The sequence below is a fragment of the Antechinus flavipes genome, chromosome 1 (genome assembly GCF_016432865.1).
Source record: "Antechinus flavipes isolate AdamAnt ecotype Samford, QLD, Australia chromosome 1, AdamAnt_v2, whole genome shotgun sequence".
Taxonomy (NCBI): Eukaryota; Metazoa; Chordata; class Mammalia; order Dasyuromorphia; family Dasyuridae; genus Antechinus; species Antechinus flavipes.
The window spans coordinates 166306867-166334061 of NC_067398.1; the positions used below are offsets into that span (position 1 = coordinate 166306867).

General features: G+C 35.2%; 1 protein-coding gene across 3 annotated transcripts in view; it reads left to right on the top strand.

Annotated features, from left to right (window-relative positions):
* Positions 1–27195, top strand: part of RASGRF2 (Ras protein specific guanine nucleotide releasing factor 2) — a 305151-nt gene that overhangs the window by 261234 nt on the left and 16722 nt on the right. For all 3 annotated transcript variants that reach the window (XM_051992842.1, XM_051992826.1, XM_051992833.1), the window contains exons 19-22: positions 4841–4953; positions 19959–20019; positions 21517–21620; positions 24168–24252. In XM_051992842.1, coding sequence (XP_051848802.1) covers positions 4841–4953; positions 19959–20019; positions 21517–21620; positions 24168–24252 — 363 coding nt within the window. The remainder of the gene's footprint in view (positions 1–4840; positions 4954–19958; positions 20020–21516; positions 21621–24167; positions 24253–27195) is intronic.

Genomic DNA, 27195 nt, shown 5'->3' on the forward strand with positions numbered 1-27195 from the left:
AAATACATTTTTTTAATTTTACTAAACTGTTATTGAAAGTTTGCATTTCCTTCCATTATGAGTTTTAAAAACATTAATATGAGAAGGGGACCATTGGCTTGGCCAGCCAGAGGAGTTCATGACACAAAAAAAGATGAGGGAAGCTTCTATTTAACCTAATCCTCTTATTTTATAGATGAGATACCAGAAAGCTAGAATGATAAAGTGATTTCCCTGAATAAATAACAGATCTAGAACTACAATTTAGACTAGATTTTTTTGACCCAAAACAAAGCTATTCCTCCTTCTTCCCTCTTCCCTTCCTTCCCTCTCTTTCTTTTCTACTTCCTTTCTACCTTCCTTTTTTCTTACCTCCCTTCCTCCTTCCTTGCTTCCTGCTCTCCTTCATCCTTTCCTTCCTTCTTCCTTCTTTTCCTCCCTTCCTTCCTTCCTTCTTCCAACTCATTTGCCATTGTGATGGCAAATACAAAGAATGAACAAATCTCATGTGATTTTATCTCTATGGGTACTCACCCACCCCTAATGCAGATCTCTATCTCTCTCTATCTCTAAAGTAGTCACTCTCATGATAAAATTCTCTAGAATTAATTAGGCTGGTTTTTGGGTGGCCAGTATACACAGCCAGTTATTAATCCTGATTTTGACACCTTTCTAACTTGAAAGGAATTGTTGAAACTTGAAATTTATGGGCATAGCCTTAGAGAACCCATAGAGTTCTCAGGGTCTTTTCATGCTCCGATAAAATTTCAAAGTGAGATTTTAATGGAGGGCTCTGTTAGGTTCTACCTTCAAAACCAGAACAAAACAAAACAAAAACAAAAACAAAACCTCATTACTCAGCTGAAAGTAATGTCTTCCTTCCTTGTCCAGAGTCTTTTGCTTGGTTGAATTTTACTTTGCATCATATGTGTGTGTGTGTGTGTGTGTGTGTGTGTGTGTGTGTGTGTGTGTGTGTTTATATGCAAGTTCTTGGAGGGTATATGCTACCTACCAAAGGGTGACTTTGATTGTTTTTGGTGTTTTTTGGTCTTTGTACCCTGAGCCCCTTTCATAGTACTTTTTTTTTTTTAAGTTATTGAATTTAATTTCCATTTGTACTGCATGGTTAAATCTTACAGTGTTGTGGTGGTGGTATTGAATTATGTCTGACTCTCCATGATCCCATTTGAGATTTTCTTGACAATTATAGTGGAGTGGTTTACCATTTCCTTCTCCAGCTCATAATATAGATGAGGAAGCTGAGGCAAACAGGGTAAAATGACTTGTCCACGATGATACAGATGTAAATGTCTGAGGCCAGATTTGAACTCATAAAGAGGAATCTCCTGACTGCAGGTCCACTATTTTATATATATATCCCTACACCACCGAGCTGTCTGCAGCCTAAACACAAACTGTACCTAGATACTCAATTCCATATTACCACTATCTAAACAATTCTCCAATAGCCTTCCAACTTATATCCCTTCCCCCTTCCTTTAGTTTTCAATCTTTTAGGCATATAAACTGATTAATCTTCCTAAAACACAACTGATCGCATTACTCCTAAATCACAAAACTTCAGTAGCTTCTGATCATTTATTGAACAAGTATAATCTATCCATTATTCAAGACCCTTAGTTATCTGCTCAAAACTACCTTGGCAGAATAGTCTCCCACAGTTCCCTTATCTGTGCTCCAGCTAAGCTGAACAGCTCAAAATTACTTTCCTAACATTCTCTACGAATTCTTACGTCTTTAGAAGCCTGGTTACATCTTTCCTGTTCCTGGCTCTTGCCATTACTAGTTGTATAACCTTGGACTTCATCACTTTGATCTTCCTTTTCCTCCCTGGTAAATGGGAATGGCAAAGCTCTGAAAGTTAGAGAAAAAAACTTCCAAATCATTCCCCAGGCTGTAGCTGGCAGATAGAAGGTTAGCAAGCTTTTCAGTGGCCATGGTGCTTTGTGCAGCTGTCTCTGGAGTGCCACCTTGTGGAATCCTTTGCTGTTGTACCTCAAAAAGCTAGTTCTTGAATTTTATATTGAAATACTAGATCATCAAGTGTGCCTTTTGCAGTCTCATATTTCTGTCCAAAGAACCAGTTCTCATGGGATGCATTTTCTTTCTTCAAGAATGAGTGGTGAGCAAAGCTCACAGGTCACTAGAAATAAACAATGGAAAGGTGCATGCAGCCAAGGTTATAAATTCTAGATAAATACAAAAATATTAGCCACTATATTATTGATATTCTAATTTTAACTGAGATAAGGCAACCCTTTTCCTACCTGACAAAGTGACGATTTTTTTTATTTTGTAGTTGCTATAGCATTACAACAAAGCATGTTGTGTTGAATATTTCTGTATTGTTCTCTCAGTATCCTAGGATATAGTTTGTCCAGGCTTGGTTACTTAAGCTCATTAAAGTCTGCTAGAGGCTGCTTAACCATTGGTTTCTTAGAGGTTTTTCTTTATTAGTAATTATCTTTCTTCTTTTCTTCTGATTCCAAAGCTCTATTCTCTCTGGAAGAAAAAAAGAAGGAAAATAAGATTTGAATAGTTCGTTAATATCATCCAATTAAGGGGGTCTTTTTCTCTTTGGATCATATTTGTTCCCAATATAATTTTGCCTTCAATCTTATCATCTCTATTTCAATCATCAGTCTCTTTTCATCATTCAGAATCAGGTTCAGAATAACAATTCTCCTTGTTTCTTCTATTCCATTTAAAGAATGGAATTTCCCCCCATTTTTCTTTATTCTGAACTTAATAAACAACAAATAAAATTTCTCTACATGCTATGGAATATAGCAGATTTTATATGAAACCATGAATTTCTGTTATGTGGTGCTTACTTTTCTTTTTTAAATATTTAAAACTTCAACATATAATTTTCAAACTATTTTATTTATCTGTAATTCTGCTGGGGCCTTCCTTCTGTTTTCTTCTCTATCTCTGTCTCTTTCTGTCACTCTCTCAGAGGGATCCTTCCTTAATTCTAGTTTTCATTTTCCTTTCTTCCTTTCCAAATTGAAAAGGAAAAAAAAACAAATTCTTGCAACAAGTACACATACAAACAAACAAAATCTCACATTGGTATGTCCAAAAATGTATGTCTTATTTTGCATTTTGAGTATAGGACAGGAGACAGATGGTATGTGTCTTTATTGGTATTCTAAAATTCATGGTTGGTCATTTCATTGAATAGAATTCTTAAGTCTTTCAAAATTGTCTTTACAGAATTGTCATTGTATGAACTGATTTTTTGGTTTTGCTCCCTTCACTTTGTATCAGTTCTTGTAATTCTTCCCAGGTTTCCCTAAGACCATTCCTTTCATCATTTCTTGCAATTGATACAGAGGGATAGACTTGTCCTTGAAGCTGTCTATAAAGGCCTATTTCCATTTTTATAGAGGTTATGAGAAGTTAAATAACTTAGCTCATCCTCACACAATTAGTTTCAAACCAAGAGCTAGAGCTTAGGATAGTGCTCTATCCACTACATTATATCCCAGTACTTCCTGTTCTGCTTTAAGCAGACTAATTATACTATTAAATATATAAGTACTTGAAGACTTGAGTGTTAACCTATCAGCTAGCACAAAGAAAAATGGCCCCTAAATGTATGAGAATCTTTGATAGAGAGGCAGACTATGTGAAGTATATTGTGCGGAAGGAATATACAGTAAGAAAAAAACCTCTTTTGGAGTAGAATATTATGGGGAACGTGCATTGCAACCTGTAAAGTGTAACATGACTCTGAGTGTTATCATTAGGACATCCTGAGCAAGGACTTTGGAGGTTAAACTTCTTTCAAACCATTCTACCTTGAAAAGGAAAAAAAATAGAGAAAATAACAATAAAAATATTGCACTTTTCTCCCTCTTCGGTGCATAAAAGAAATAGAAATGAATGGCTGAGATCCAGTGATCAGTGCTATCTTGCTACGCCCTTTCTCGATACTCAGTGTGCCCCGTGCCTTTCATACCCAAAGAAACAGACACTGGATTATGAAATGGATGTGTAGAGTGTTTAAAACTCATCATTATGTAACCCCCAAAACCAAGGTCAGACTGATATGTGAGCTCATGGTAATGACAGGAATTAATCAAATGATGAAAGACATTTATAGAGATGGAGAATTTGAAAAGTAGGTCAAATACTTTCTGCAAGGCCAAGAATATGCTGAATTTTTTTCTTTTAGTTATTTGGGCTCTTTCATCCATAAACATGTAGTTACATATGCTAGAAATTGCTTTTACATCATTTTAAATAACAAAAATTCACCTTTAAGCTAAGAGCAGCATATAATCAAATATATTCAGGAAACATAAATCTAAACTGTCACAATTGTATTTCCTTTTCCTATGAAAAGGCAGCTTTATAGTTGTGGTCAACTAGACCATATATTCCACGAGTGTAGGAATCATGCATGCATGCACCAAAAAATAAATAAAATATGGTGTCTAACATAGTGCCTAGCACGAGAAGGTGCTTAATAAGTACCAATGGACCAATAAATGCAAACTTGCCTTCATACATTTTCCTTTTATTATTATTATTATTTCCCAGAACATTATTATTGTATGTTATTTATTTTGTTAAATGTAAAAGGCATTTAATATTTGTTTGTTGAATTGAATTGGTTACTTTATCTATTATTTTCCCAATGGCAGAATCAAATATAATGCCAAAGCTGAGTTTAACAGATCCTTTTATCACATGCAGAATATTTAAAAATATAATAACCTAGATAAATTAAGGTCCAATTGTTATGTAGGAATGTAACCTGGAAAATAATGACACATGGTTTGACACATTTCAAGTCTTCAACTTGACTCAAGTTATTTTTATTTTATAGGATTTTGAACTCAACAATGAACTAAAGATGAATGTCCTAAATTTGCTGGAGGAAGTCTTGAGAGACCCAGACCTTCTACCCCAAGAAAGGAAAGCCACAGCCAATATACTGAGGTAAAAGCATTTCAAGATGAGTCATTTTGTTTCATTGATTATGTATTGTGCTTTCTTGCAAACCATATTATACCAAGGTAAGTCTATCCTCTCAAACATCACAAACTCTAGGATCAGAAAAAAAAATAGCTACCATTTATATAGAATTTTAAAGGGTATGATATATATATATATAAAATTTTAATTGGTACTAGTGGGGAATTCACCACAAGGCTATTATGATGCTTACTCCTTAACAAAAACTATCATCAACATCTCTGTCTTTGGGGATTTCTGTTGTAATAATAATGACTGGCATTTGTGCTAACTTTGTGCTAAGTGCCTTTTAAAAATATTATCTCTTTTTATTCTTATAACCCTGCAAGATACTGAGAGAAATGAAGTTAAATGACTTGGTCACACAGCTAGAAAGGATCAGAGGCTAGAAATGAAATTAAGTCCTCATGACTCAATGCTTGGTATTCTATGCAATGTACTATTTAGCTGCCTAAAACTGTTTTTGGAACATTAGGAATTATATAATATTGCATAACTTTTTCAAAGTATCTGAATGGAACAGGTAGAAGTTAGCTAATCACAAAATTAATTAATCATAAAGAGAGATCTCTGGGATCAGAGGATCCCCCCCACAACTGCCGGTCAGAATATTTTTATTGTTTTTAACTAGAGAAGGCAATTCCTCAATCATCTGTAAAATTCATTTTAATATTCATCCACCCTTGCTATAATGGGTCATAATTAAATCCTTTTTTGGGTATTATTTTAATTGATTATCACCTCTCTTCTCAATGGTCAGTCTCATTGCTTAATAGCAATAAATCACATTTTTGCAAATACATCGTTTCATTAAGTTCCTTTCTCCCAACGATTTTGAAAGATAATTAGTATTTTTTTCAGTTTTACAGATGAGAAAACTGAGGCTCAGGGAAGCTGTGTAATTTCACCCTAATCAGATACTTAAAAAGTGTCAGAATTGGTACTGAAACTGATGTCTCTGATTCTCAGTGAAGTCATTCAATTGTTGTAGATGTCTTGAACCTCCTTTTCCTTTTCCTTCTTCTGCTTCCATTAATATTTATATTTTGCTTTGAGGTTTGCAAAGCATTTTACAGGCATTATCTCACTTAACAACCCTATGTGTTAGGTGCTATTATTATCTTCATTTTAAAAGTGAGGAAACTGATTCTGCTAGAGATTAAATTACTTGCCCAGGGCTATCTTGCTAGTGTCTGAAACTGGATTTATCATCCTGGAGGCAGCTAAGTGGCTAAGTAGATAGAGTACCAGGCCTGGAAAAAGGAAGACTCATCTTCCTCAGTTCAAAGCTGACCTCAGTAATTTACCAGATATGTGAACTTGTACAAGTCACTTAACTCTATTTCTTCATCTGTAAAATGAGCTGAAGAAAGAAATAGCCCATCAAAAATACTAGTGTCTGTGTGAAGAAACCCCCAAAAGGGATCACAAAGATTCATACATGACTGAAAAATGACTGAATCTCTTCCTTACTCCAGGTCCAGCCTTTTATCTACTGCCTCACTTAGCTGCCTAGACAGCTTCTTCTCAAGAGTCCTTAAAAGTATCATAAGTCTATAATAGCAGCACCATTCGTATATTTACAATGGACTTGGAAAGAAGTGATGAAACGTATTAATTGGGAAATGATTTTACAGGTGTACAATGGGTTTGAACTGGTCTGGTTTTTTGCTTCAAAATCTTTTAAACATGAACAAGCAATCTGCATCTATGGACTTCACAATGTGTGTGCCCTGACCAGAAGTGTTACTCTGTGGTTAGAATGTCAGCATTTTTATTTGCTGTTATTGCACTATTTCAGAGTCCTGGAGAGTGTGGGAGACATGTTCAGTGTGAACTGAAGTGATTCTCGATGATATATGACAGGGAATTACAAGGTCACCAGAAAATCTCTCAGCAGAATCACAGGACAGCCTGATGATGTTCATGCTATAACAAGGTCCCTGAGCTAGCCCCAGCAGGTAGTGCCAGTGATGAAGAAGAGGCTGAAGGGCCAAGTTCTGCATCTCTGAAGAATTCACAATGTTTTTTCTGACCCTTTGCCTAGACCAGCACTCTGGCCATAGAAACTGGCTAGAAATGAAAGGAGACCTTTTACATCTGTATTACATTGGCCAGGCTTGATGGGGCTAAGCTGACAGATCAGAAACACCAGCCTTAAAAGTAGCAGCAGCTAAGAGACTTGTTGGAGCAATCATGACTGACCTCTCCTGACTTCCTCTAGGCTTGGCTCCAAGAAAACTTTGTAGTACTGACCCTTACTGTGAGGAACCTTGTTTTTTTTTATACCTCTGACTCCCTTAAGCTGTAAAATGTTGCCCTCTCATCTGTGGCTGCCTTGTACCTTTATTAAATCTTGCTACTGTTTCCTTTACTCAATACTAGCTTTCTCCCTTGTTTCCCGAGAACCAACTCAGTCTGCCTGACTATCCAATTTGATTTTAATTCTTTGACAACCAGTCATTAAGCATTTATCAATCACTTATTAAGTGCTAGTCACTGGTTAGTCGCTAGTTAGACCTCATAGACACATTGCAGTGGTGTTTTCATTCAAATCCTACTAAGATGTAAAAAGCTTACATCAGCACAAGGTCCCTATTGTTCCCTTGTTTTCAGGATTATATTCCAGACTTTAAGAAATGAAGCCTTGATTTCATTTGTTGAAGGATTATATGTGTGAAGGGGTGAGCCCCCTTAAGGTGCCAATATGATGATAAGAGTGGAAAAGTGGTATGGTTAAATGGATGGTAAAATTGAGAGAATACTGGGTTCAAATACCAGTTTTGCCTTTTAATGCCTTTTAATTCATTTCATCCTTCCATTTGCTGAAAATGTTCTCTTGCTATCATTTTAAGTATAAAATAGGTTTAATAATACTCTAAAACTGTAATTAGGAGAGTTGGAACTAGCTCTCCTTTGTGGGAACGGGGGAATGGGAAGAATGAATAATCTGAGTTCAGAATGGTTTGACCTCTGCCATGCTCATGAGCCTTGAGCTGAAGTTATCTCTCAGCCAGAAAACAGTAACTTGAGATATGACTTCAAAAGGAATTCAAACTCTCTGAACCTACTTCTGGCCACTGGAAGGAGCTGATGTGGTACAGACAGGCTCCTTGGAAGGAATGCATCTGTCAACAAGACCATGTAAACCCATTGAAACTAAGTCCAGATGCTAACTGAGAATTGCCAATAACATTTTGAAGGATAGAATCAGACTTAATGTTCACATAATTGATATGCTTCAGGTAAATGCACAAGGTCAAGAATTCCAAGGACATGGAATTTGGAAAAATGTCCAAGACAGAGATGAAGGATGCTGCTGCATGGTCTGATTCAGGGCAGATTTCCTACTTTATGCAAAGTAGGAGTAGGTGAAATCATATGTACTGTCTCATCCAGAGGTCCAGGAACCAAGGCCAGAGCTTTTATTGAGTAGAAATACAGTTAAACTCAATAAAGATGCAACAAAGATTGCCTGGGGAAAAGACTATTGAGTTAATTCTAAGAAAGACTTGATAATCTCATTATATTTGGCAGAACAAAAATTTTTGTCAAAATCTACAATAGGCCACAAGCCTCACTAATAATCAATTATCTACCCTCTGAATCAATTTAAAGTTGAAGTGAAAAAAAGAAACCAGAAATAAATATCCTGTGGTGCAGTGGACTATAAGCACTGGACTTGAAATCAGGAGAACTCATCTTCTGGAGTTCAAATTCAGTCCAATGCGAGCTTTGTGACTTTGGGCAAGTTACTTAACTCTACCTTAATTTCCTAATCTGTAAAATGAGCTGGAATGATGAATGTGGAAATATATTTAGAAGAATTGTACATGATTAATCTATATTAGATTATTTACTGTCCAGGGGAGGAGAAAGTGAGGAGAAATACTGGAACACAAGGTTTTACAAAGGTGAATGTTGAAAACTATCTCACATATATTTTAAAAAATAAAAAAGGTATTAGTATAAAAATCTATAATCAAACAACAAAGAAAATAAAGGGACAATAAAAGTTCCTTTCACGTACACTTAGGGAACAAGCTCTCAAGTGGAACATTATACCAGTAAGAGAAGAACAAAGGCAGAGAATATGTATGGAGAGGCTATGCTAAGGAGAGATGTATGGCCATAGGACAAACATAGCCAAGGAACTTCGTATCTCCTATGTGCAAGGCTTCTGATGCTCTTTAATGATGTTATCATCTTGTTATCACCATTTAGTCATGTTATTTATACCCATCTTCTCCAGGGTTTATGCTAGTTGTTGAACTTACTTAATCTGCTCTTTGCTGCCATCTATTAAACTTCCAATTCTTTAGATTCATCTGTTGGTTCTCTGTTTCCCTCAACCAAATGGTAGAAGTGAGAGCGTAGGTTGAGTTGATTACTCTGAAATCTTGCAAGACATCTTGGGATTTACAGGCTAGCACCATGCCTTGAACCCAAACCACTCTGGTTCTCATTAATTGACCAACAATAAAACTGACCCAAGTCCCATTTGGTTATTGTCTGAGCCCTGATTGGCTCAGAGTACATACATGTAAATAGCAATTTGTTTCTCTTTGGGCAAGAAATCCTGAGGTTCTTCCCTTCTCAGATTAATACACACACACACACACACACACACACACACACACACACACACACACACACACATTTTTGCCTAGGTAAAAGAGGTCATTCTCTGCTTCATTTGTTATTTATCCTTAATCACTAATTGGGTGTTGCTTCAGTCAGACTGAAATCTATTAAAGATCTTACCTTTAAAAGGCTACAGTCTCCCCACTGTATCCAGAGCCAACTCCAATTGTCCTGATCTACATTTAGCCATGGGACCCAGACGGTTCCTGAGAAGAAAATGAGGCTGGTGTCTTTGCACAGGCCTTGCTTGCTTAAATCTGATTCACTTGCATGGTATGGCCTTCTTTGAGAATGAAAGCCAAACAACAATAATAAGCCACTCTACCTTGTAAACATTTTCTTTTTTCCCAATCTTTTTCACTTGGTTCTAATATTTCTTATTGTTTTGTGAAATCACTGAATTATTTTTCCTCCATTTTATTTTTCATGAATCATCTCTCCTGGGGTAAGATTTTCTATCCTCTAAGTCATTAATTCTTCCAGTTTTTTTTCCTCCTGATTTCACTTGTTACTTTGCTTTCATTTTTTTCCTAGGTTCTAGTTTTGGAATCTTTGTGGTCAAACCTTTTTTTTTTCTCTGAGGCTTCTCTTGTACTTGTGAAGTTATTTTTTTTTCTTTTCATTTCACCTCATGGGCTTCTCTTTACCCATATTATTTCTTTGTTGTTTGGGGCATTTTCTCCTATATATTTATATCTCCAACTTCATTTTCTGAATTGAATTTTTGTGCTAGAATCAGACCAGATCCTCTCTTCTGAATCTATAGTTATAATTGCCTCTGGTACTATGGACAATCTGAATCTGGTCACTAAGACTATCCATCCCTGTCTTCTAGGACCATCTTCCAGTAGCCTAAGATAGTTTGGGCATAATGTCGATTTTTTGACATTTTTATCATCATAATCAAAATCATTGTCATCTAAGGAAAATGTCATATGAAATTCTAGACTTGTTCTGAGGGGGAAATGTCTATTGTACTTTTATTTTATATAACTTATCTACTAGCAAAACATACTGTGTTCTGACATTTGTATTGTACTTATCTAACGTAAAAGCAGAATACATACTGAAGTTTCCATCTAAATTGTATTTAAAGTAATAAGATTTTATTCAAGACTTTTAGGTTAACCTTAAAAAAAGTACCAGATCTTCTTAATCATCCAGTGCATTATTACAAGTGGGAGAGGTGCAATTGCCTATACAAGCAAGTGAGCAGCACATAAAAACAGGGAGAACTCAGGCCAGTTTGAGCCCGGAGGGAGAACTATAGCAGAGCAATGCAACTCTAAAGGGATGGATTACTTCAATTGATGTTATATTCTGCTAAGTTGTCCCTGGGAAAAAAATCTTATGCTTTAGGTTATGTTGAGTGCTGCCTGAAATCTTTGAATACTTTGAACACTAAAAGGTTGGGAAGTGATTACTCCTAGTCACATTGTCAACAACAGTCATTTCCTTGATACTTTATTAAACCCTTCTCTCTACATGTGAAAATACCTGGGGCCTTGACAGCAAAAAAATATTTATTTCTTAGATTTCCATATGTATTCGATGAGAAATTTCTAATCTGGAATCTGTGAAGTTCTAAAAAATATTTCGATAAGTCAATATATTTCAATTTCAATATAACTGGTCTCCTTGGTAATCCTATTTATTACATTTAACAACATTACTCTGAGAAGAGTCCATAGACTCTACTAGACTGCCAAAGTGGTTCATGATTCAAAAAAAGGTTAAAAACTCTGAGCTAGTGTATCAGATAAGTTTCAAATGTAATGCAAACAGATGTTCCACTTTCTTGATTGAGGAGAACTAATAATCATATCTAGTGTCCAGGTTATGAGATACCACTCATAGCATAACGTTAGAAATCCGGGCCTCAGTTTCCCATTGAAAACCTGAGACTGAAGATTGTTAGAAAGGACATATAGTATTCTTAGATCTCTCTCCGGGACTCTGAAAATTTTCTACATAAAATAAAGTTGGATAATATAGCAAGATTTAATATTATTAACAGTAAACATAAATAGATGTCATCAATGAAAAATCCTTCCCCAAAATTACAATATAAAAGGAGGAATTATTATTATTAAGTATTTTGTATGTTTAAAGAAAAAGCATGTTTTTGTTCTTCATTTCATTTTGGGCTTTCTTAAATGTTTTCTATGTGAAGTACATTGATCCAAGTCAGGGATAAGGGTAGTTAATAATGGCCAGATGGTGTCTGGCTATCAGGGCAAACAAATAGAGTCTATAGGGAAAGCAGAGGCAATCCCTAGAATGAGCTCAGATGCTGAAGCTGTGGCTATTGGCTATGTATCTGATATCAGATGCCTGCTGCATATAGAGCATATGTTACAATAGGTTTTAATCTTTGCCAGAAGATGATTATAGATAAGCCTATTCCTTAATTAAGTAAAGTGAAGAAACTTTCATCCTTTAGGAAGAAAAAGAAGCCTTTTAGTTTCTCTGGCTTTTTTCAAGCCTCATCTCAGATTCCATCTTCAAGAAGCCTTTTCTGCAATTCTTCCTTAACTTCCTTCCCTCACAGTTAATGGCTCCCTTTTAAGATTTTGTTGTTTTTCACTCTTTCAATCATGTTCAACTCTTTGTGATGTCATGGACTGTAGGAAATGGCATACCCTCTGAGATTACTTTTCATCTATATTACATATATCTGTTATGTATATAGTTGTTTGCATGTTGTCTCTCCTATTAGAAGGTAAGCTCTTTGAGGGCAGGGAGCATATTTTTGCCTTTCTTTATATCTCCAAATACTTAGCACAATAAGTGTCACAGAACAAATATTTAATTTACTTGTTGACTTGAGCAAAGAAATAAGATTTATGAATTTAAACAAATTCAAATCAATATATTTCCTGCATATTAATTAAATTCAACTATGAAAGAAAATAGGATGGAATGCTAACAATTGAAGACATCGAATATTACATAGTACTAAGATAAAAGCTAGTACTTATTAATAATAATAAAGTTAAAACAGCTTTTCTAGTGAATTTTTCATGTTCAAGGTTGATTGTCCATTGTCAAGCTCTGAAAATAAAAAAAAATCAGGATTCATATAACAATAACATGGCAGTGTCTTCACAACTTAATTAATTAATTTTGGTCATTAACACTTGTTATTCGGCAACTGTGAATACAAGTTTGGGCAAACTAGGAACTGTAATCAGCAGGTGAGAGAGTGAATAGAGATCCCTTTGCAAGATCTTCACATTTCTAAAAGTACCAAAGGAAAGAGTGTTTGATATGAATCACTAATTTTTTCAGTCCATCTGGGAGATCTATTTAGTCCTAAAAAACTGCAGAGAACAGATGACTTTTAAAAGATGCCTATCTACTGTAGATTAAGATTCAGCACTAGATGATGCAGTCGAAAGAACATTGAAGTCAGAAAGTATAGAGTGTAAATCCATCATTAGAGACATATTAACTGTATGACCTTACATAAGTCAATTTAATCTCTGTGTGCCTCAATTTCCTCACATGTAAAGTGGAGAAAACAATAGCACCTCTTCTCAGAAGTGTCAAGAAGATAAAATGAAATAATATTTGTAAAAAAAAAATTGGAAACCTCAAAGTGCCATATAAATTGTAGATATTATTTTGAAATTGCAAGTGAATACTTCAATTTAGTTATTATTCAAATAGTTCAATAATATTCAAAATATTATTTTAATTATTCAAATTATTAATAGACAAATTTATAGGACTGTAATGAACTTCAAATCTATTGGGATAAGAGAATATTGGGGGACTATATATAATGGAAACAAATTTTTGACTCACCACAGAATCATAATAAAACTTAGACATAGAAATCACATAGTCCAATTCTCTCATGTTATAGATGAATAAATTAGGCACAGAAAAGTTGTGATTTGTCCAAATTTATATAGTTAATCAAAACAGAAAGAAAGATTTGAAACCAGTTCTTCTGACTCAAAAACTAGAGTTTTCTACTAAATTTTGCTGCTTTTTTCACTAGTGAATGGTTGTGGAGTAATAGGCTTCTTTCCATAAATCTTCTTTGACACTTTTATTATATTTTGCCTTTTCTCTGAGGTTAAATAAGGGTTACTGTAAATTAGATACTATTAGCTTGAATGCTCACGTAGGCACTGGGACTCTTTTGCTCACATCATTGGAGACCTAGGCATGAGATATATTCTGATATTTTCAAAGGAAATATGGGTAGGGATAAAATAAAACAGATTCTGAATTCTTAGGGGAATTCTGGGTGGGGACACAAATCAAAGGGAACAATACTGAAGCAGCTCTTGAGATTGAATCTAATTCCTATAAACCCAGAATTTGGGAATCTGAGCCACTGATAACAATAGAGGGTGTCTCAAAAGTCTTAATGTGGTTTTAGATTTGAACAGAATTTTGGAATATCCTGTTTATTTTTCTATCCTCCAGTCAAAACTGCCTAGAGAACAAACCTAACACCTTTGGAGATTATTTTCCCTCTGAATGTCAAAGCTTATTCTCACGTTTCATATCTTTGCCCTATATCCATACCAAACTTTTCCAATATCCTACCACCTATATAAGGTATAGAATTATACTTTAGTCATATAAAGAATTTAGCTCAACCAATTAGCTTTTAAAAAAATACATTTCTTAAGTTATTCAATGTCATATTCTACCTGAGATACTTGATAAGAGCAGAGATTATCTTTAACCTATTCAGACAAGTTTCTGCTATTTTCCCTATGCTATTCCAAGAACTGTTAAGATTTTTATCAGACTCTTCGATATCAAAGATAATGGAACCACCATCTTATATCATAATCTTGGAAATGCTTGCAGAGGAGATGGAAATTGTAATAATGAGAACTTGGTCCTCAAATACATCTGTGATCTCATTGATTTGTAAGTTTTCTCCAGCACTATAGTTCACAACGCATCTATACTTACCCATCCCATATTTAGTCCGGTGCCTGGAACATAGTAGGTACTTAATAATGCTTGTTTCCTTCCTCCTTTGCTCTTTCCGAATGCTCTTATGTAAATTCTCCATGGAAGATCCTTCCATTGTGCTGAGACCTTCTTCAATTTCTTCAGACATTTGAAGATACCTCTGGATATCCACCTGGATCCTCACCTTTAACCACACATTATTGGCCCATCTTCTCTTTCTATCTTTAATGATATCCTTTACTCCTTTTCTGCCTTGAAATTTCTCAAAGATTATATGTTGCAGTCTCATGGGTTATATATGGCTTATTTATATATGGCTTATAGTTATCAAGTGTCTCTCCATTTCTTCCCCATTTGATAGTCAATTTTAATTCTTCAAATAGTTCTTGTCTCCTGCTATGCAGAAACACTAATAAAATAGTATTATTAAAAAAGATGGACCTTTCTTCCCCTGGAAATCTTGGAATTCTTAAGGAAAATTTTCATTTTCCTGCAGACCAAATAGCTGCTTCTTTCCTGTTCAACTCTGGCTTCACTCAGGGTCCATCCCTACTTCTATCTAATATGCATTCTAAGGGACAAGGTCAATAGATTGTCCGTACAAATGCATGTTATAACCTAAGCAAAGGTATTCTTCATCCACTTAGTCTTTCATAAGTGGACAATCAGGCTAAACTCTTTTGATTAGTTATAGATGTTTTCTAGAAAATTCTTCAATATTCCTAAGCTTGATGGAACCCATATAATATCATCTATAAATAGGAGCAAGCTAGAAGACCTTACCATCCACATTTCTCCTTTAATTTGGACCCTTTGTCCTTTCCATCACAGCAGCAGCCATCTTTAGCAAAAATATATGTCCTTATTTTATATTTTGATTGATGTTTATGATCAAAGCATCATTGAATAGGGTTTTTCTGTCGTAATATCTTTCACGTAATCCTGAATTATTTTGTTTCATGGATTATACATATCGTGTTTTAAAAGCCAACATTTTACTCTGCCAAACCAAATGATTTTTCAGTCAATAAAGAGTAATAGTGAGATCTTAAATTCTCCATATCTTTCATTTAGTTACAAATATTAAAAAATAGATTCCATTATTGAATATCACTTGTGAAAGTCTATTTGTTCCCTACTAATCATCAAAAATGCTCTTGATTTGTATTGTTATTGTTTAATGGTTTCAATCATATCCAACTCTCCATGACCATATTTTGGGTTTTCTTGACAAAGATACTGGAGTGGTTTGCTATTTCCTTCTCCAGCTCATTTTACAGTTGTAAAAACTGAGGCAGGGTGAAGTGACTTTGTCCAGGTTCACAGATCTGGTAAGTATCTAAAGTTAGCTTTGAACTGAAGAACAAGAGCCAAATTTGAATTCACGTTTTCCTGAATCCATACCCTTTGCTCTATCTACAAATCTCTAGGTAGAACTCAAAGGTGTGTTTTTAGGCCTGAAACATCACTAGGTCAAATGGCAGACATCCAATTTTATTCTGCACCTGCATCAACTTTAAGCACCATATCATTATTGTTGCTCATTAGTCTCAAAAACCCCATTATCACAGACCAAAAGGCTGTTATCTGACAGCCAGAAATATTTGTGGCCTTAGCATCCTGGTCAGATAGAAGTATATTATTTTAAAAAATCAGATCCTTTGGATTTTTTTTTTGCATGTTGAGCATGTTTCAGGCTCTGTGCTAGATGCTGGAGATTCATATAAAAATAAAAATCTCTGCCTTTAAGGAGTTTATATTCTGCTAGGAGAAAAAGGGGGGGAAAGGAAAGCAATAATCTGTATCCAGCTAGTAAATATAATCTATATACAATATAAATTTATGGGGTTAGGAGATCATTAGCAACTGAGGGAACCAGTAAAAACCTGTTATAGGAGGTAACTCCTAAGCTACATATTTCAGGAGGTAAAATTTAATGGAGAACATTCTAGGTAGGAGGGGACAGCCTGGACAAAGAAGCAGATTTGGAGATTGGAGATGAAATGTCATGTATGAGGAGCAGCCAGTTTGGCTGGAACATTGAGTACATGAGGAGGAATACTATGTAATCAGTCTGGAAAAAAGGTTGAAGCCAGATTGTGTGATGGGCTTTAAATACTGAGTAGTTTGTATTTAATTCTAGAGGTTTAATGCAACCACTGAAGCTTCTTGAATAGGGAAGTGGTAGTCAGACCTATGATGTCATGATATCAATTTGGCAGCCATGTGGAAAATGCACTGAAGTGGAAAAAGATTGGAGACAAGGGCAGTAATTATAAGGCTACTACAGTTAATCCAGGTGAAAAGTGATAAGGGGCCAAACTATAGTGTTGTCCATGTGAATGGAGAAGAAGAGACAGATGCAAAAGATTTTGTGGAACTAGAGTCAACAAGAATTAACAAGTCAGGGATATGGGCCTGGGACTTAGGAGACAGTAAGGATGGATATGTGGATTTGGGAGTCATCTGTGTAGAACTAACCAGAGTCAGACCTGCAGCAGCTGATGAGGTTACCAAGAGTCATTAGAGAGAAGAGAAAGGAGTTTAAGATAAAGTCCTGAACCCACACAGAGCAAGCAAGACAAGGATGGTGATCTGGCAAACACTCCTAGGCAGGAGCAGTCATAGCAATAGGAAGAGAGCAGAAGAAAAAGCAGTTTCATAAAAACCAAGAAGGGCAAGAGTATATTGATAAGTGAGGTACAAACCGTGTGAGATAATAAAGAGAGTTCAGGAAGAATGAGGCTTTTGGATTTAACAATACATTATTGGTGGCTTTGGAAAGAGCCATTTCAGACAATTTAGAAGGTGAGAATCAGAATGCAGAGCACTGGGAAAGGAATGAAAAGAGAACAATAAAGACTAAGGAATAAGGTTCTGAAAAAGGGAAAGATAGGACTATGGCTTGAAGGGACTTGAGGGCCATCTGGACACTTTTGTACATCACTTTGTAGCCATGTTGTGTGAAAAGCTGTTTTGGCTTCCTTCCCAAAGGCTGCTCTTTGTCAGTGAAAGGACACTTTTTAATTCAACAATTTTACTCACATTTGATTTAGCATGTCCTAATTTCTCATTCTCTGATTCAGAATTGCTCTTTGATGACCTTGCATCGGGTCATCAAAAACTACTCAAAAAACCCCAACAACAACAACAACAACACAACAAAAACTACAAAAAAGATCTAGTCTTCTAATAGTTGTATTTGAAGATAATCCAGGAATTTCCCTTATAAGCAAAGTAGGGCTCTGTTTCCATAGTTCCCATAATAAGAGAGGTGTAGTAGAGAGGGTATTAAAGTAGGAGTTAAAAAGATCTGGGCTCAAATTCTGCCTCAGTTACTTACTTTAAATAACTAGGCAAATCACTCAATTTTTTTTTCAGATTCCTCACTTGTAAAATGGTTTCATTATATATAACAACATAATATATAATTTGTTTAGAAGAAAAACCTATATTGGATTGCTTGCTATCTGTGGGAGGGGTTTGGGTGAAGGGAGGGAGAAAAGTTTGGAACAAAAGATTTTGCAAGGGAAGGGTGACTTTTTTTAAAGCTTTTTATTTTCAAAATACATACATGGATAATTTTTGACATTTACCCCTACAAAACCCTGTGTTCTAATTTTTTCCCTCCCTTTCCCCAGCCCTTCTCTCAGTTGGCAAGCAATCCGTTATAAGTTAAACATGTGTAATTGCTCTATATATATTTCCACAAATATCATGCTGTGCTAGAAAAATCAGAACAAAAAGAAAAAAATGAGAAAGAAAACAAAATGAAAGCAAACAACAACAAAAAGAGTGAAAATACTATATTGTGGTCCACATCACTGGGTATAGATGGCTTTCTTCATCACGAGACCATTGGAACTGGTCTGAATCACCTCATTGTTGACAAGAGCCATGTCCATCAGAATTGATCATTATATAATCTTGTTGCCATATATAACAATCTCCTGGTTCTGCTCATTTCACTTAGCATTAGTTCATGAAGTCTCTCCAGGACTCTCTGAATTCTTCCTATTGATCATTTCTTATAATGTTTCATAACATTCATATACCATAACTTGTTCAGCCATTCTCCAACTGATGGACATACACTCACTTTCCAGTTTTATACCACTACAAAAATGGCTGCCACATTTTTGTACATGTGGGTTCCTTTCCCTCTTTTATGATCCCTTAGGATGCAAGCACAGTAGAAACACTGCTGGATCAAAGGGTATGTACAGTGTGAAAACTTTTTGGATATACTTTCAAATTACTCTCCAGAATGGTTGAATCAGTTCACAACTCCACCAACAATGCATTAGTGTCCCAGTTCTCCCACATCCCCTCCAATGTTTGTCATTATCCTTTCCTGACATTTTAGCCAATCTGAGACGTGTGTAATAGTACTTCAGAGTTGTCTTAATTTACATTTCTCTGATCAATAATGATTTAGAGCACTTTTTCATATGACTAGAAATGGTTTTAATTTCTTCATCTGAAAATTGCCTGTTCATAGTCTTTGACCATTTATCAATTAGAGAATAGTTTGAATTTTTATAAATTTGAGTCAATTCTCTATATATTTTAGAAATAAGATCTTTATCAGAACCTGCAAGGGTGAATTTTAAAAACTCTCTTTGTATACATCTTGAAAATAAAAAGCTATTATTAAAAAACTCTGCATGTATCGTGAAAATAAAAAGCTATTATTATTATGAACCCGTCCAAAATGAAATAAAATAAAATTATTGGTCTAATTGAGAGCTATGATAAAAATAAATAAATAAAACAAAACCCTAGACTTCATCTTTCAAGACATTATTGAAGAAAACTGCCCTGATATTCATTATGGAAACTATGAGCTAAAACAATGCTATTTGGATCAAAGTTTATCATATGATAAGAAAAGGCACATCTTTTACAAAACTCCTCTATCACGTACTCTGCTAATCATTATTTATATGAATTAGCAGTTGGGTGGTGCAATTGATAGAGGTCTTGGACCTGGAATCAGGAAGGCTCATATTCCTGAGTTCATATCTCAGCCTCTGACACTGTGTGACTCTGGGCAAATTACTAAACCCTATTTATTTCAATTTCCTCATCTGTAAAATGACCTGGAGAAAGAAATGGCAAACCACTCCTATATCTTTACCAAGAAACCCCTACATGGTGTTACAAAGAGAAAAGGACAACTTAAATGACTAAACAACAACACATCAATATCACCAGTTTCTATTGAGTACCACTTTGTCTTAACCAAATTCAAGGGGCTTAAGTTTACATACCTTTCAACATGGAGGAGAGAGGTAAATGAGATGTTTTAAATTGTTTTCACTCTTGTCCATAATTAAAATTCCATTTTATGTAGGATATTTTGGGATATTTTTTAGGGCTCTCTCTCAAGATGATCAAGATGATACTCACATCAAAATGGAGGATATAATCCAAATGGTAAGTGTGCCCACATTTTAATCCTATCAATATAGGTTAAGTCTCTGAGCACAACCTATTACTACTAAGTAATCATTGAGTCAACATTTAAATGCATGCTCTTTGAAGAGACTTTATATCACTGTTGGGAGACACAGTTTCAATGTATTAAGAAGTTTTCTTTCTCCTTGTCTTTCTCAATAGGAGGGGCAGGAGGGAAATTTTAAAGTTTACAAAGTGCTTTCTCTTTTTTAATTAAAATTTTTTTCAATTAACAAGCATGCATTTTAATTGAAAAAAATTTAATTAAAAAAGATAAAGCTCTTTGTAAACCTTGTACCTTTTCTAAATATGAGCTGTTATTATATGTCTGATTCTCTGAGGTGAACTCGTCACCATCTCTAATGCTGTCTCAGAGTTAAGTTATGTTCAGTGATCATTGTGGGGTTTGAAGATTTTGAGCTCTTAAAAACCTACTTATTTCAGAAATGGAAGCTGAAAGATAATGTTTTGCCATAGTAGAAGTAAAATGTAATGGTGTACCTCTAGTAGTGACCAAATAAATTAAAAGACAGTCTGGGACAATGGAAGATGCACTGTCACTGGAGACAGAAGACTTGGAATTAAATTTTGACTGATCTACTATTATTACAAATCTGGCTCAGTTATTTAACCTCTCTAGACCTCAGTTTCTATACCTGTAAAATGTCCTGGTTGTACTAAATGAGCTTTGAGGTCCTTTCTGGCTGAAATTCTGTGATCCAGTATTAAGATTAAATATACTGGGCTTATATCCCAAAGGATACTAAAGAAGGGAAAGGGACCTGTATGTGCCAAAATGTTTGTGGCAGCCCTGTTTGTAGTGGCTAGAAAGTGGAAAACGAATGGATGCCCATCAATTGGAGAATGGTTGGGTAAATTGTGGTATATGAATGTTATGGAATATTATTGCTCTGTAAGGAATGACCAGCAGGATGAATACAGAGAGGCTTGGAGAGACTTACATGAACTGATGCTAAGTGAAATGAGCAGAACCAGGAGATCATTATATACCTCAACAATGATACTATTTGAGGATGTATTCTAATGGAAGTGGATCTCTTCAATAAAGAGAGCTAATTCAGTTTCAATTGATCAAGGATGGACAGAAGCAGCTACACCCAAAGAAAGAACACTGGGAAATGAATATAAACTGTTTGCATTTTTGTTTTTCTTCCCGGGTTATTTATACCTTCTGAATCCAATTCTCCCTGTGCAACAAGAGAACTGTCCGGTTCTGCACACATATATTGTATCCAGGATATACTGTAACCTATTCAACATGTAAAGGACTGCTTGCCATCTGGGGGAGGGGGTGGGAAGGAGGGAGGGGAAAAATTGGAACAGAAGTGAGTGCAAGGGATAATGTTGTAAAAAAAAATTCCCTTGGCATGGGTTCTGTCAATAAAAAGTTATTTTAAAAAAAGATTAAAGAAACATACATATGATTAATATTGGATTTCTCTTGTTTTCCTGCAGATTGACTGTCCTAAAGCAGAATGTTTTGAAACCCTGTCAGCCATGGAACTTGCTGAACAGATTACCCTGTTAGATCACATAGTGTTCAGGAGCATCCCCTATGAGTAAGTACCCACCATCAAGACCCAGGAAGCTCTAGAATGACTCTTTGGGTGACCATCCTTTTCTTTAGTTGTTTGAGAGAACAGTACTGATCTAAATGGGTAACAATTGTAGGAGTAGATTTAAATGTCAACTTGATTATGCTGAAGTGTATTTCAAGCCTCTTTATGTTTGTAAGATGCTGACCATGAGAGTCTCCAGGCTATGCTGGTTTCTGTGTCACCCTATATATGCTGTCGCTATATATGCCCCTAGATTTTACAATCCTCAGTAGTTTTTTCCCTAATTTTCTGAGCCAACAGCCTCTTCTCTTTTTCTCACTTGCATCACTGCAAGAATTTCTATAGCTCTGAATCCTGCCTTGCCCCAAAGTAAAACAAACCAATAAGCAAAAAAGGACAGATATGGGAGTGAAGCAGAGAATGGGTTAAAGCAGTCCTGTCACATTCAAATTTCAAATACAAATATAAATTCAAATACAAATACAAAAAGGGGCCACTAATCCATAGTTAGGGGGCCCTATTGGCCATATGTTGACTTAGTTTTAAAATGTAATATCATCTATGTGTGACTGTGTTTTTATTTATCTTGTTAAATACTTCCCAATTACATTTTAATTTGTTTTGGGCTGCATTTGGCAGCATGCCTGACACTTTTGGTTTAAGGGTATTTTCATATTGTACCCATTGGCGCCAAGTATCGGGAAAATTGATTCTGAGAAAAATGTGAATGAATCATAAGCTTAGAAACAGTAAATACCCTAGACCCGATTGGAAGAACCTTGGTTTTGGGCAAATAAGGTATTGGGTGATTTCAGTCCAGTGATGCACAGTTCTCCCAGACTTAGCATACCCTGATATTGATACAGCACCCACTCTGGGTCTACTTTACCAACTCCTACTCATTCTGATATCTCAGGTACCCAAAGAGGAGCTAATTATTTCTGCCTTAGGATTCTAGGAGTGACCCTGAGAAGAACTTGTGAGCCCTCACTGATTACCAGCTACCAGACTTAATTATCTTTTAGAAAGGAGTACTTATTGAGATTCTCTAGTAAAAACACCCCTCCCTAAGCCTGTGACCCACTCTTTGTTACAAAAAGCACCTGGGAAAAATGGTTTCAAGCTTAGAAAATGCAGGTGACAGATGAGTACTTCAAAGTTCCTGATGCAGTTGCAGGGGTAATGGAGAGAGAATAGGTTTAGCGTCAAGTAGAATTGAGGTCAAATTTGGTTTCAGATGACTAGTATCCATGTCATCCTGGGAAATTTGGTTAACCCCTGTTTTCCTCAGTTTCCTCAGCTGTGAAATGGGGAGCTTCACAGTCCATATCTCCCAGGATTATCATGGGGATCAGATGAGATCTTTGATATTTGTAAAAGGCACTTAGCACAGTGCTTGGTGTATATAAACAATTATTCTCTTTCTCTCTTAATTACTGGAAGTTCTTTTCTCCTTTTATGAGGTCTTCATGAAGTTTCCCTTTGGTTATGTGTTGATTTCTGTAGAATTCTAAAGCTCTATATTTTCTGTCTCTAGCTCATCTTTAAGCATATCTCTTGATTCCCAGTATAGATGCTGCCATCTGTCACTGTTGTTCCATTGGTGCTGATTGGAAAGTTCAGTTCTCCCAAGTTTCCAAATGTCGCAAGGCTTTCCATCAATGGCAAATGGGCAAGAGGAAAGAGTTTGCCAACTTCCCCTTCAATGATTTCCTCTTAAGAGTTATCCTGCTATTATAATGCCAGTTTACAAATTGGCTTGCTATTTTATCCAAGTCTCACAAGGGATGACTAATCCTCTGTATTTAAACACATGATGTTTCTTTCTTTTGTGGCATTATCCATTTTCATTCAGTTTATACATAGTTTACTCCATTGACTGATTCCATAACTCAATCAAATTGTTGTTTTCCCTAATAAAGGTATTAGGATATGGAGCATCTTCTGAGTTGATTAATTGGGTTTGAGGAATGTGAGTCATTCCTCTAACAAACAAGAGAAAAAGATACTAAAATGCTGCTCCCAGTAGACAATTTTTTGACAATTGTACCCAGTCTTGGGAATTCGGTCTCTGATTTATCTAAAACTTAGCTGCATGGGAATAATTTTGGTTTCTGGGATAGTACTTGTTTTCTCCATCCATTTATTTATTTTTATTTGTCTTTCTTGGCAGAGATGTATCTATAGTGATTCTAGAGCAGAGAAAATTCCAAACTTTTGTGTAAAATAATGAGAAATTGAAAAAATTCTTCTCTTAGTGACCCTGGCAGGCAAAATTTGAACAATTATAGCTATGTCTATTATTAATTAGTATGGAATATCTAGGATGTTTCATAAAACTGAAATGTGGCATCTTCAATGCTTAGAATTGATTGATGTTATTAATTTAATTTATTTAATATTATTAAAATTAATAATCAAATTGACTTTATAAACTTTAAGGCACTATATAAATATGTACTAGTATCATTATCATCATTTTCATAGCTACCATTATTCTTAAACTAATTGACTTTAGCTGTTTTTGTTTGTTCCTTAAACTTTCAGAGAATTTCTTGGGCAGGGTTGGATGAAATTGGATAAAAATGAAAGAACACCCTACATTATGAAAACCAGCCAGCACTTTAATGATGTGAGTAATCATAAAAAGTAAAAGACTTTTTGTTACATTCCAGGAATGTGAATGGCAGGGTATAAACTTTCCCCTTTAAAACAAATGCTTTATTTCTTTTTTAATCCAGAAGTTATGGAATGTTAAAGCTAACTTTAAAATCCTCCAAGGACAAAAAAAGTTCCATGTCTAAGTGTCTAGCATTTTGATGCTACTCAGTTGTGACCAAGTAAAAAGTTCCAAACTGAATTCAAAATTCTTGCTACTTTAATGAGACATTGGTAATGTCTTCATCAAAATGCAACAAAGCAATATGTGACCTCATTTATCATCATTTTTAAAAAAATTGGGTCTGGGCAATTTTTCATCTCCGGTTCACCTTTTACCTTTGTCTTCAACTATTATCTCCATTTTCCAGATGAGAAAAAAGAAACAGGTAGAGGTTAAATGATTTGCTAGAAAGTGTCTGATAGTCTGAACTCATTTATTCCTCATTCTCAATTCTTTATCCTCTGAGCCACTTCCTTGCCTCAAAATGAAATGTTCTAGAAGTATTATTCCTTCTATCTGCATTTAGCAAAGAATTAAAGAATAATACTTGTAACTTTTTAAAGTGCTTTTAAAAGTTACCAGTTTTGTAAACCACAACTCAAAAATGTAGAAGGCAAGAGAAGCAGAGAAACAGAAGATTTTCAAATCATAAATTTTCAGAGCTAGAAGAAACTCAAAGAGGTCATCAGATAACTTGTGTCTAAACAGGAATCCCCTCTGAGGCATCCTTCACAAGTGCCTTTGGTTTAAAAAAAATCTGGTATTCCAAGATGGTGCATTCCATTTGTGAACAACTCTCATTGTTGGGAAGACATTTTTTGTTTCTTTGATTTTTTTTCCCTAAATGAATCTAAAATCTGTCCCTTCACAACCTTCACCTCCTGGTTCTTCCCTATGTAGTCAGGCAGAGAATATCGCCTTCATGTGGCAAACCTTCAAATGCTTTAACACAATTCTTCTGTTCACCCTCCCCCCGATTCTCCTTTTTTCTAGTCTAAACTTTCTCAGTTTTACTGAACTGAGGTTTTTATGATAATATTTTAAATCCCCCTCAGCATCCTGAGAGCTTCCAGCCTGACAAGATCCTTCCTTAAAGGAAGCTAGGAGGTACAGTGGGGATAGCATAGAGATTAGGAGCTCTGAAAAGACTTCACATTTGACTTCAGACTCTTACCAGCTTTGTGATTATGGGGACATAACTTAACTGCTGCCTGCTTCAGTTTCTTCAGCTGCAAATTGAAGAGCATAAAAGTATTACCTCTCAGGATTGTTGTGAGAGTCAAATGAGATATTTGTAAAAGTGCTTAGTATAGTGCCCAGCACATAGGTGCTTAGTGCTTATTCTCTTCCTAATATGGTACTCTTGGTCAGGCCAGACTCTGGACAGTTTAATAGTTTATGTTCAGGAGAAGAAAAAAATGAGACATTCATAGATCAGCCAGCATTTAACAAAAAGAAGCTTACCAAAAAGCAAAGGCTCTGACCATAGATAGCTGTTATGGAGACGGAAGAATAGAACCCAAACCCTGAGAATACTAAAAGCAAAATCCCTCTTGATAAAACCTCAGAGGGGGATATGAACTGGTTTCCATCTCACAAGGCTCTCTTGAAAGAATTCAAAGTGAATCTTAAAAGAGAGTTAGAAGAAAAATGGGGAAATGAAATGAGAACTTTGCAAGAGAGTTTAGAAAAGGATACATAGAAATCGGCTAAAGAAAACAACTTTAATAAATGGATTTGGCAAAATGGAAAAAGAAAACAACTCCTTGAAAAATAGAATTAGTGAAATTGAAAAAGAGAACAACTCCTTAAAAATAGAATTGGTAAAATAGAAAAAAATTCCAATGAACAAAACAACTCCTTTAAAAGTTCAATTCATGAAATTCAAAAGGAAATTTTAAAAAGCTAACTGAAGAAAATAATTCACTAGAAATTAGAGTTGGACAAATAGAAGTGAATGACTCAATGAAACATCAAAAATCAGTCAAAAAACCCAAAAGAATTGAAAAAATAGAAGAAAAACAACTGACCTACAAAATAGATACAGGAGGAAAAAAAATCTAAGAATTATTGGACTGCCTGAAAACTGTGATGAAAAAAAAATCTTTCAAGAAATCATCAAGGAAAATTATACTGATATCCTAGAACCAGAGGGTAAAATAGTCATTGAAAGAAGCCACCAATCATGCCTGAAAAAGATCCCAAAATGAAAACTTTAAAGAATATTGTAGCTAAATTCTAGAATTATCAGATTAAGGAGAAAATATTTTAAGTAGCAAATATCGAAGAGTCACAGTCAGAATTACCCAGGGCCTAGCAGCTTCCACTTTAAAATATGGAAGGGCCTGAAATGTGATAATCCAGAGGACAAAGGAGCTTGGACTGCTGCCAAGAATCAACTACCCAGCAAAACTAAGCATTATATTTCAGAGGAAAATTGGACATTCAATGAAATAGGGGATTTTCAATTATTTTTGATGAAAAGACCAGATCTGAGCAGAAAATTTGATTTTCAAATACCAAACTTTAAGAGAAGCATAAGAAGATATGAAGAGAAGGAAAAAAAAAACTTTGTTTTTTAAAGGTTAAAATACTTACATTTCTACATCTAAAATGATATCTATAACTCTTGAAAACTATATCTTTATTAGGGATATACTTAGAGGATGTAAATATAAGTTGCTTTTAATGTGATGATATAAAAAAGAGAAATTGGGGTGAAAGAAAAAGAGGCTTACTTAATAATATCATAGATATAATGTTCAGGAAGGATACAGCATTTCTTCAATAGAGCAAAACTCCCAGCCCCCAGATTTGCCATAATGGCATGTCTGAAGACATTGTCTCCCCTTCCTATTTCTCATGCACCAGGTTTTTGTACATAGGTGAGTTGAGGCTTAATTCTCTGGTCCA